At 36.1% G+C, this 11,810-nt stretch overlaps 1 protein-coding gene across 1 annotated transcript in view; it reads right to left on the bottom strand.

Moving 5' to 3' along the window:
- Positions 1 to 2,095: 2,095 nt before the first annotated feature.
- LOC129426034 (epidermal growth factor receptor) overlaps positions 2,096 to 11,810 on the bottom strand; it is a 42,143-nt gene continuing 32,428 nt past the window's right edge. The window contains exons 24-27 of the mRNA XM_073864326.1: positions 11,158 to 11,255; positions 8,963 to 9,130; positions 8,436 to 8,505; positions 2,096 to 7,522 (exon numbers count right to left, since the gene is read on the bottom strand). Of these exons, the coding sequence (XP_073720427.1) occupies positions 7,224 to 7,522; positions 8,436 to 8,505; positions 8,963 to 9,130; positions 11,158 to 11,255 (635 nt within the window). The 3' untranslated portion in view covers positions 2,096 to 7,223. The remainder of the gene's footprint in view (positions 7,523 to 8,435; positions 8,506 to 8,962; positions 9,131 to 11,157; positions 11,256 to 11,810) is intronic.

Below are 11,810 nucleotides of genomic sequence, written 5' to 3'. Positions count from 1 at the left end.
ACCACCCTATTATGTTTTTTTTTATTCAAATCTCAATGTCATGAATTTTCTTTTGGGGGGTGCAAAGGGATGGCAGCCTACACTGAAAAAATTATTCATTCAACTACTCAATCCTTTAAGGCAAGTGGTTGCAATCAATCTATCCAAGCCGCATTCAAACAAAAGTTTTTTTTAAATGCTGCCTAAATACATTGATTGCAACCACCCACCCCAAAAATCTGAGCAAATTGAATGAATCATTTTTTTCAGTGTACACAAGGGGGGCACATGCCGAAAAGTTTGAGAACCACTGCTTTACATTATGACCACGGTTAGCATTTATCTGCATTCATTTGCTTCATTTTATGTAGGTGCTTTGGACAACAAACTGTTAAGATCACAGAGCTTATTGTATTTAAAACACACAAAATATTACTGTACAGTGTAATGACTTTTCACAAAACACTTAACCCTGGGTTAAGCCTTGTATTGTTATACAGTACACGTTAGCTAACCTCTATATCACTGTTAGCACACAGTGAAAATAATGCAGTGGGTATGTTACAGCAAGTTTAGCAACAGACAACCAATCACACGGCATGTTAACGGGTTAGATCAGCAGTAGCGCTGCAATCATTTCAGTGCCAAGTCTGTGTGGCATTCCTTTAGGGCTGGACGATTTGGCCAAAATTTTTATCGCTGATATACTTCTCAATTTTGGTGGATACAGAATAAATCTGATACCGGTATGAATGTTAAAAAAAGCCTTGGGAATGCCCACGACGAATGTCAAACTTCTGAACACAAATGAATTTGCCAAGTTTATGAAGCCTCCTCCAATAAAACTATATAATATTTAAAGGAATAGTCTACTCATTTTCAACATCAAAATATGCCACCACCTTAACCAAGAATCGCTGACACATCCCTCCATCATCTGTGTGCGTGCACGCAAGCGCCGGAGCGCGCCGCGACACTTCGATGGCATTTGGCTTGGCCCCATTCATTCAATGGTACCACTCAGAGACAAACTCAGAAGTGACCAAACACATCAACGTTTTTCCTGTTTGGGGCGAGTGGTTGTGCGAGCAAGTTTGGTGGTACAGGGTGGAACGTAGCGCTTTTCTGGGCCGATTTAGAAGAGGAACTGTGATTTGCGGCGTGGTGGCACTTATGGGAGTACTTCGATTTGGCGCAGAAACACTCTCCCATTATGAGAGTGAGAAGGGGAGCGGACTTTTCAGGCGAGTCGAGGTGCTCCCAGGGGTGCTGTTGCGCCATAAAATATAGTTCCTCTTTTAAATCCGATTAGAAAAGCGCTACGTTTTATTTTGTACCACCAAACTTGCTCGTATAACTACTCGTCTTAAATAGGAAAAACGTTGATGTGTTTGGTCACTTCTAACTTTATCTCTAAATGGTACCATTGAATGAATGGGGCTAAGCTAAATGCTATCGAAGTGTCGCAGCGCGCTCCAGCGCTTACGTGGACGCACACAGATGATAGAGGGATGTATCAACAATTCTTAGTTAAGGTAATAACATATTTTAATATTGAAAATGAGTAGACTATTCCTTTAAGCCTTCATACAAAATTAAATGTAAACTCACTGTCAAGTAAATATAAGACTTTAAGGCTCACCTTTAATATTAATAAGGTGCACCCGCTAAACTAATGGATTTCTTCAGTCAAAGTATTCAGTCCTTCCAGAAAAATTTACGTTTTTTTTGTGATTGTTGCGGGCAAAAATCCTTGATCTTGCGGCACATTTTCGTAAAAAATGTGATGGAATATATGCGTGATATTTATGCAATTTTATGCGATGAAATTGCGGGAATTTGCAAAAATTGCAAGAACTTGCAAAAACTGCGGTTGTGGTTTGCATCTTTTCAATGATGTTCACGTCTCGTAATTACGTCACTTCATAACGTTCCCATAGCAATAGGGGACATGGCTGCGCTTGTGAAAAGTAAATGCTACATTTTTCAACTTTCTGCTAAGATATATATGACTTTTTGCTTCAAAAATGCGGGGATTATGAAATCATGGAAGCCCCGCATATTTTGTGTGCGGAAATCTGCAATTCATGCGGCGAAAGTGCGGCGGCGTATTTAAAAGAAATGCAGCCCCTGCATAAATATGCAGACTTTGGCTGATTATGCATTGAATAATCAAATTTTTTATGGAGGTACTGAGTATTGACTTTCGTAGTTCAATAATTTTGATCAATTTGTTATTATAGACGGTTTCATCGGACGCACGTGATGCATGTCTGGATCTGAACTTTACTTCCGGTTTCGTTCTTTTAATGGTCTGACTAGTTGCTAAACTGATCTCTTGAACAAATGCCTCGTCTAAAATAACAAATGTTTTCATTTCCTATGTAATCTATGTGTTGTGGTTTTGCTTGTTATATAAATAAATTACGTTTAAAGTACTTTGTTGTTATTTATTATTAGCGGAGTTTACCGGAAGTTACGTGCGTACCGCGACAGCCGCTTGTTTATGTTGTTACTGCTGAAACCGTCTATAGTAATGGAAAAATACGAATAAATAGCCAAAGTGAAAGTGACTTTTTTGAATGGTAGTAGGCTATTTAATGTTACATAAGATAGTTGGACATAATAAGTAAGGAATAATTGACGTCGGGCCATAATAATGCACACCCAAGGTGGTAATGTGGCACGACGTGAAGCGGTTACACCACAGGTGTGCATTATTTTCAAATAATTCAAAGGACCGGAGTCAATTATTCCTCTTATACCACGGTTACCACAAACGTTGCTCTGGTGCCTATTTTTAAGACATTTGACAAAGGTGTGCGGTTATCAAAAAATAATGCATACCCACAGAACATTTCTCAACCAATCAGAATACAGCATTCAAAAGACCCATGGTATTAATAATGTTAAAGCTCAATTTGTTATTGCATAGCATGCTCGCAAGTGGCTGGGTGATTCTCACGAAACCATTGGAACACCACGGCACTAATGATTTTAGCTTTAAAATGTGTAATATAGTAACATTAAAAAGCATCAGAATTAACACAATACTGTGTTCTACCTTGCACAATGTGTGATTTCAACATAAGAATTTATAATTGTCAATTTTATCTCATTTTCTGCTGAAATTCTCATTACCGCAATGTGTCCGGCTGTGTTTAAACATGCGTTATGTTGTAATTTAATCAAATGAACACAAAAATATTAAGAAAAAAAATAAATGGATGTTTTGCTAGACTACTTTAGATGACAGAAAAAATATTTACTGAATATTCATGTATAATAATAATGAAGAAAAATTAGGAAAATGATGTGTCCATGCCTGATGTTCTCATCCTCCGCAACACTTTTTGAGAACAGTTTAAGCACACATACAGAATTTTAATAAAGTTTGATTTTGAGTGACCAAGCACATGGACCAGTTACTTCAAGATGGCTACCAGGTAAGATCATTTTTTACAGTTAATTTGAAATGTTGTCTTGTCAGAATGCTTACACAACATTTTGATTATCATTACCGCAACAGATGCTTATTAAATGTTAATTTAATTAATAGAAGCATAATACTTTGATTTTAAATGCATGTGCAGAATCTCCAAATTATGTTCTTTCAGGTTTGTCATGTCATTTTGAAAATATGTCAGTGTTGATGTTTTCTGACTGTTGCGGTAATGAGATTTTTTAGGACTAATTTTTTAAATTATGTTACAAAAAGTGTTAAATGATAAGTAAAAGTTTTTAAATTAATGTTCCCATTTACTCCAGACTTTGTTTTTCAATGTCTGGTGGGAAAAAAGTAAATTTAAGCAATTTTTACATTTTCATGCTTGACATTTTTAAAACCAAGTTTTCGTGAGAATCACCCGGCTAATGGTTGTGTAGCTCCAAAAGACACCACGGGAGCGCGCTTTGGAAGGAAAAAGCACCTTGACATTCGTTTAACACATGTTTTTAGACTTGACGTGAACGGCCGCAGGATGCTGTAATGTATTTCGAAATATTGGAAATGTGTTTATAACTCATTTCACCTTTATTACAAAAATATACTACAAAATATATTAATATTAAATGATTGTCCAGCCCTACATCCATCCTATACAGCAGATGACCTTGGCCGGGGCTGTAGTCAAAGGATCCAGTGCAGATCCGGCCCAAAGTCATCTGCTGTCTGTGATGGCTCGAACTACTGATCCACTCGTTTAACTGTATTGATGTGATTGGTTACTTGTTTGTGATGTAGGAAACCAAGGCGATTTCAAACCACAGTTTTAGTCTTTGGAAAACTTCAATTTATAGGTCAAAATACTTAGCAATAGTGTTAAATGATGAATTTGCACATGGTTTGTCATAAAGCATGACAAACAATAAAAAAAACAACAATTTTAAATCAACAATAAAAGCTTGATTTTCACTACAGTGGGACTTTTTAAACGAATCGTGTACTTGCTGAAATTGTCCAGTGTTACTAGCCTTGCAAATATACAAAAAAGGATTAACCCAGGGTTTACAAATGTACCGTGAATTCATAAAACCAGGTATTACAAATGTTAATTACTAAACCACACTTTTAAAAAGAAAGGTCTCCAAAGGCTGTACGGTTCATTAAAGAACCTTTATCATGTGCAGACTATGAACATGGCGGCTTTTAAATCGAAAGCTTCTTGGTTCTCCTATGTCATCACTGCGAAAAACCCTTTTAGCACCTTTATTTTTAAGTGTGAAAAGCCCATTGGATATCCATAATAAAGTAACAAAAGTGGGTATAATCCTCATTTGGGATTCTGGTTAAATAAATTAAGTTGCAACATCTATCAAAATCAACAACTATTCTCTATATTCTGTACCTAACCCACATTATACACAAAGGGCCAGATTTACTAACAGCCTTGTGCCATTGCAAACACCCCTTATGTCATCAAAAAGAAATACAACTGTCTGGTTGTACTAAATACATGCCGTGAAAAATTAGCGCAGTTTTTGCAAATTACCTTATTGCATAGGCATTAATGCATTTGTAGGAGTTTTCCTTTCAGATGCAAAACTTTGGGAGAATATTTAAAATGCCATTTGCGTTTGCGCCATTATTTAACTCCTAAAAAAGGTATGTCTTAAACCTATAGACTGCAGTGATGCGCGGGTCAATGTATAAACAACCTGCACCCGACCGACGTTTTCAACTAACCCGCCCGCAAATCGGACCGCAAAAAAAAAATCGTACCTGACCCGCGTAGGGCTGTGCAAAAAATATCGATACAGCTAACTACTGTGATACTTATTTCCACGATAGTGTATCGATATTTCGATCTCTACTATCGGTATTTTAAAAAATGTATAAAAATTAAAGTCCAGTTGTCTGTCATATACAGCCAATGTCTCAGAAGTTAGCGGGAGTAAAAAATGGCAGAAAATTTAAAAACACCTGCAGCTTTTGTGTGGATGCACTTTGGCTAAAAAAAGTAAAAAAAATCTGCACTATTTTTTACATTTTTGATTAGAAAAAGAAAAGAAAAAGCATTTTAACTCATTCACCGCCATTGACGAGTTATCTTGTCAATTATGAGTTAATATTTAACTAATAAATACGCCTTTCTGGACGAATTTCAAAGTGAAAGTGTAATACCGCGTTTATCCACTAGATGGCGCCAAACCAAATTTATCAAAAACGGAAGTAAAAATGATTTAATGATTTATTTTAACTGCCTTTATGTTTGATAGTCATTCTGAGTCTGATCTCTAACATAAATTCCTTTACAAAAACACATTTATTAAAGCTTTTTGCTCAAAATGTTGTATTTTTAAAGAGAAATATCCATATTTCAGTGGTTAAATTAAGTGGAAAAAGTAAATATATAATGAAACGTTTTTTCCCCAGTTTGTTTGTTTGTTTGTTTGTTTGTTTATTGTTTGTTTGAAAGCAGAGGGTGTGTTCTTTAATTTGATATATTTTGTATGTTTATATATTTATAGAAGATAGTTTTTCCTGCAAGGTATTTTGTGAAACTTTTGTTAAAATCACAAAAATGCAGGTGGGCAACTTTTCTCAAAAAGGCTGACGGTAAATGAGTTAATGTATCGCAACATGCAACGTATCGTGAGGGCCCTTGCCAATACCCAGCCCTTTTTAAAAGTAAGAATTCTTTAAAATAGTTAATTGGCGTCAAACAACCTGACCAACTGCGACCCAAATATCATTCAAAATATTTTTGGATGACCGTGGGTGACCGCAGACACGCGCCCATTTTGGATCAACCCGCGCATCACTGATAGACTGTATAAAACAGGGACGTAGTGTCCGTGACATAACCTGTAGGTTTCTATGGTCCTGTCCTAAATGGCGCACTTCATGTGGACTTTCGGTCTTGTGGCCTTAAATTGCATGTGCTCGCATAATCCGTAGGGAGTCCCATCTGTCATTTCTACGCTCCGAAGTGTGCTCATCAGCGCCCCCTTTGCACCCTTGATGCGGTCTTCGGCGAAGCCCGGAACCCAGAAGTCCTTGCGAAAGAGCAATCAGACGACGGATGGGAGGAGTTTACCACTTCTCTTCCTATTTCCGGCGTGACACTCGAGTCCCAAAATACGGCTCCGGTGTGCTCTCGTGGACTCGTGTTAAGGGTCAACAATCCTCCACTGGCCCTCCTGCACGAACACTGGCCCTCCAGGAACAAGTTTGGGGACCCCTGCCCTAAGGTCTGTACCAGATGATGTCATCAAAGTATGGACTCTGAGAAAATCCACAAGTACGGAGTGTGCCATTTGGGAAAGGGCCTAAAGAGCATTTTTGAAGCTCAAAGTGGGTGGAGCCAGTCGTCGCCAACTTGGCAGCACCTCATCGTGTGTCACTCTCGGATAACAAAAAATGGGCAGAGGCGAAACGTGGGGGGAACCCATTGGCACATTTTTGAAATTGTGGTCTCACGCTGATTGGCCCTGTTTAGTAAATCTGGCCCAAAGACCGAAACTATCCATCACTATTACATATTCCATTCATTCGGTGAAAATACTGAAATGTTTTCTTGACATTCAACACGTTACTCACAGCTTAATGTCTAATCAAACATACCTCTTTATCAAGAACAAACACATCACAGCAGATGCCTTCAAGCGTGTCTGGAGCGACGTTCTCACAACGACACATGAATTCAGATCCGTCCTCACGGTAGCTAAAGTACTAACATGTGCGTTGTGCAGACATCCAAAAGTTCAAGCAGTGCAATTGCTTATTTCAAACCCTGATTGTCTTAACGTACATGAGACTGCATCGCTGTGCCGAGTCCGAGGTACTGCAGGGTTTCCGTTGCAGGAAGGAACCGAACGTCAGATGGAGAAGTTGGCAGAAGGCTCTGTTGGTAGTCCTGGTTATCCAGATTGGCACATGAGGAGCTTGGTAAAGTGGAGCAGGCCGTGTTCAGGTACTCTGGACCCTCGGGTTTGGTCCCGTTGGCGCCTGTGTAACCGTTCTCTGTCTGTATGTGGGCCAGGCACTCGTAGTTTGGGTTCACCATGGTGCTTGGAGTGGGAACGTCCTGGTTCACGTATTCTGTATGAAAGTGAATAACATAAACTAATTATTCAGGTAGGATAACAATGCATTTTAAACTTTGTAACTTTATGAAAATCTGGAATGTGAGGATGCAAAAAAATCGAAATATTGAGAAAATCGACTTTAAAGTTGTCCAAATTAAGTCCTTAGCATCACACATTACTAATGATAACTAAATGTTTTATATATTTATGGTAGGAAATGTACAAAATATCTTTACTTAATATTCAAATGATTATAAATTACTGATGCACCGATGTAACGGCCACCGATATTTATCGGCCGATTTTTGATGGATTTGAAACCATCGGCATATCGGCAATAGCACGAGAAAGCCAGATACCGATTGTTTATTAATTAACTGCATAAAGAAATCCATTATATGTAAAAAGTGAGTTAATGTTGTTAATAAAATAAATGCTGAATAGCAAAAACCACCTTTGAAGGTTGTCATGCTGTCTTATATTTGTTTTAGCTTAATTTGTGCCTCTCTTATTATGTTGGTCAGTTGAATGTTAATTAGATCCAATCCATGTTCAGTAAAAATAATTTGATGCAGAAATAAACTAGCTAATACACCAACTGTATAGTATTGTATACAAGTGTTTAATATCGGCATCGGCCAGAAGTTGTCTGTTTAAATCGGAATTGGTATCGGCCCAAAAAAATCCTATCGGTGCATCCCTAGTATAAATTATAAAATAAAATATAATTTTGACCCATACAGTGTATTGTTGGATATTGCTACAAATACACCTGTGCGTCTTATGACTGGTTTTGTGGTTCAGGGTCATATGTTAATTATGTACTGTATATAATTAATAAAAAATTACCTTTAGTTTGGCTTTATACTAAAATCACATTCAAACCCAATTAATTTACATGCAAATATAATCATTTAAGATAATACCTGGCAACATGAGGTCTTTTTGTGTTGGGTCCGTTATGTAACGCATAACCAGGCTGTTTTTATAATCATCCTTAAAACAACACAAAAGATGAATCAATAACATTGCTATATAAACATTATGAATAATAAGATATGAGGTAGCGCTTTACAATAAGGTTGTATCTGTTAACATTAGTTAATGCACAATGAACTAACATCAACAATTATGCTGGCATTAACTAACAACAAAGATTAATACAATTTGTATTGTTAATTCATGTTAGCTAATGCATTTACTAATGCACTGAAAAAAGCACATGATTGAATTAAGTTTTCTTAAAATGATTTTTCTTTAAAAAAATGGTTGGATCTACGTAATTTAATTACGAACACCAGTTCAACATGATTGAATCAAGTTTTCTTAAAATGCAATAAATTAATTTTAAGAAAACCGAATTTAATTATGTGCAACCGATGTCCAGAGTTTTTTTTCAGTGTGGTAACAAATGCAACCTTATAGTAAAGTGTTATCATGTGACAGTACTAACCGGAGTGTTGTGATAGTGAGATTGTGACCTTTGTGATCCACTGAAGAATCTCTTGTTGGGTTGCAGGTATTCCTCTGCGTCAACCACACTGGTCATGTCTTCTGAACTGATCAGAGACCTGTAAAACGATGAATCTGTTGGGCTCGGCTGATGCATGTTCTCATCGCCCTGCCAACATCAAACAATAATGTCTCATTTTAATCTATCTTTGGACAAAAGTTGGTAAAAATTACTTATTCAATAATTTTTAAATGCTATTTGATTCAACATTAAATATGAAAAATTATAAGTAAATATTAAGTAATAATTAAGTGTTAAATTGTCTTGTAGCGGAGTTGGTAGAGCATTGCATTAGAAGCACAAAAATCATGGGTTCAATTCCGAAGGAACAGACAAATAATATGATAAAATGCACCGTAATGTAATTTTAAATGTTGACTGTGTGATTGTTCGAAAAAAGACATATGCGACCACAAAACCAGTCTTAAAATAAGCCTTCCATTGATGATTAGCTTTTTTTAAGGAAAGGACAGTATTTGGCCGAGAAACACCTATTTAAACATCTGCAATATGAGGGTGCAAAAAAATCATAATATTGAGAAAATCGCTTTTGAAGTTGTCCAAATGAAGTCCTTAGCAACACATGTTAGTAATGATAAATAAATTCTTGATATATTTAAAGTAGGAAATTTACAGATCATCTTCATTGAACATGATCTTCACTTTAATAATAATTTTTGACATTAAAGAAAATTGAAAATTTTGATTAGGGCTTTCGCGGTTATGAAATTTGGCTGACGGTTAATTGTCTAATAAATTGTGGCGATTAACACAATGATTCGCCTGTTTAGGGTTTTGAAAATTATGACGATTCATTGACTCTTTTTTTATGCTTTGACATCTAATCCTCATAATTTTTTGTTTTATTCATGAAATAATTTTCACATATTGTTGTGTTTATTTAAATTAGATATTATGCAATATTTTGTTTACCTAACACATAACACCCATTTTAAAGTAATTATTTAATGAATATATCATCATACTGCTCATTAAAGTTTTGCAGCATTTCTTTAAATGCAGTTTTTTTCCACTGTATTGAATGGCTTTGCAATGTATGGCGTTACTACCGTGGCCTGGAAAGGCAAAAATAAATTACAATGGTAAATTACTTATTTTCAAGATTAAAAACAAATGTACAAGTTTTTTAACAAATGTACAAGTTTTTTAACAAATTTACAAGTTTTTTTAACAAATTTACAAGTTATTTTTAACAAATTTACAAGTTTTTTAAACAAATTTACAATGAGTGAAAAAATTTACAAGTTTTTTAACAAATTTACAATGAGCGAACAAAAGTACAAGTTTTTTTAACAAATTTACTGTATTTGCTGTAAGCTCCAACCCAGGAGGACACTTCAGATGAATCAAGGGTGCGTTAACTTGTTCGATGATATGATCTGAATAATTTTTAAAAGGTTAGGATTTTATACTTCCGGGTTTCTTCCCACTGGAGGCTCGGATGCGTGATATCAGTGTATTGTACCTATCCTTTCCGTAAAAAACGTAAATTTGTTTTAAAACTTGTAATTTTCTTCGCTCGTTGTAAATTTGTTAAAAAACTAGTAAATGTGTTCACTCATTGTAAATTTGTTAAAAAACTTGTACATTTGTTCACTCATTGTAAATTTGTTAATAAACCTTGTACATTTGTTAAAAAACTTGTAAATTTGTTAAAAAAAACTTGTAAATAAGTAATTTACCATTGTAATTTATTTTTGCACCCCGAGGCCACCGTACGTTACACTGTCGGTGAAGGAGCGCCATCTAATACAGTCTCGTTTATACAGCGCTGCAGCTCCCCCTTGTGTTTTTAGAGAGATGTGCAATTATTGCGGTGATCTGTAATCGTGATGAGATGATTATTTAGTCATTGTGACATCCCAAATTTTGACCCATCCAATGTATTTGTTGGCTATTACTACTAATATACTGTACACATGCGACTTAACAAGGTTTTGTGGTCCAGGTTCACATTTACGCATCTGATAAGTGACAATTTTATCCAAGGGTATTAATGGTGTTATACCCGGGTATATTCTGGTAGTCGAACCCAAAACCTTTATGCTGCTAATGCAATGCTATACCAGTTTAGCTACAGGAACACAAATAATAGGAAAGATTTTGTAAACTACCTGAATGACAAGGTAACGAGAGGGATCTCGAGCCATTTTTGAGAACTCTGTCACAAGTTCACAAAAGTGAGGTCTGCAGTCAGCGTCAATCATCCAACCTGAAACAGATATCACACTGTATCACACAAAACTCCCATCACATATATGGCAAAAAGGTGTTTATGCTCAGGTGAGGTGGTTTATTCACTGTAGGAATATATTGCAAAACTGCAAAGGAAACGTTTTTTTGCATTTACAGGTCACCTGACATGCGTAAAAGTCACATAATCATTCTTTAAATTAAGTACGAAATACTGCAAAGTCATCCGCCAGGCGGTCTGCGCTGCACCGTATGAAGCTTAACACATCCATTGTCATGAGCCTCTTTCACACAGTAACTTCGTAAATTACCATGAATTTACCAGAATAAATTTACCAGTAAATACATAAATGTGCTCAGTGTTGTATTTGCAAATGACTTCATATTGAATATTATGACTTCAAATTCAGGGTCCGTATTTTGCTGTTTTCACATTTGTGGCAAACGCTGATGGTCGCGAAGTTGTTCATGACCAAACAACATTGCATTAGGCGACGTCAAATGAAACCTGCGTCTTCAACAACAGTACTGTTTGCACATTAAAGGAATATTCCATTTTCTTAAAAGAAAAATC

The sequence above is a fragment of the Misgurnus anguillicaudatus genome, chromosome 25, assembly GCF_027580225.2.
Source record: "Misgurnus anguillicaudatus chromosome 25, ASM2758022v2, whole genome shotgun sequence".
In the NCBI taxonomy this organism is placed as follows: domain Eukaryota; kingdom Metazoa; phylum Chordata; class Actinopteri; order Cypriniformes; family Cobitidae; genus Misgurnus; species Misgurnus anguillicaudatus.
This window is presented reverse-complemented; position numbering and strand designations above follow the sequence as displayed.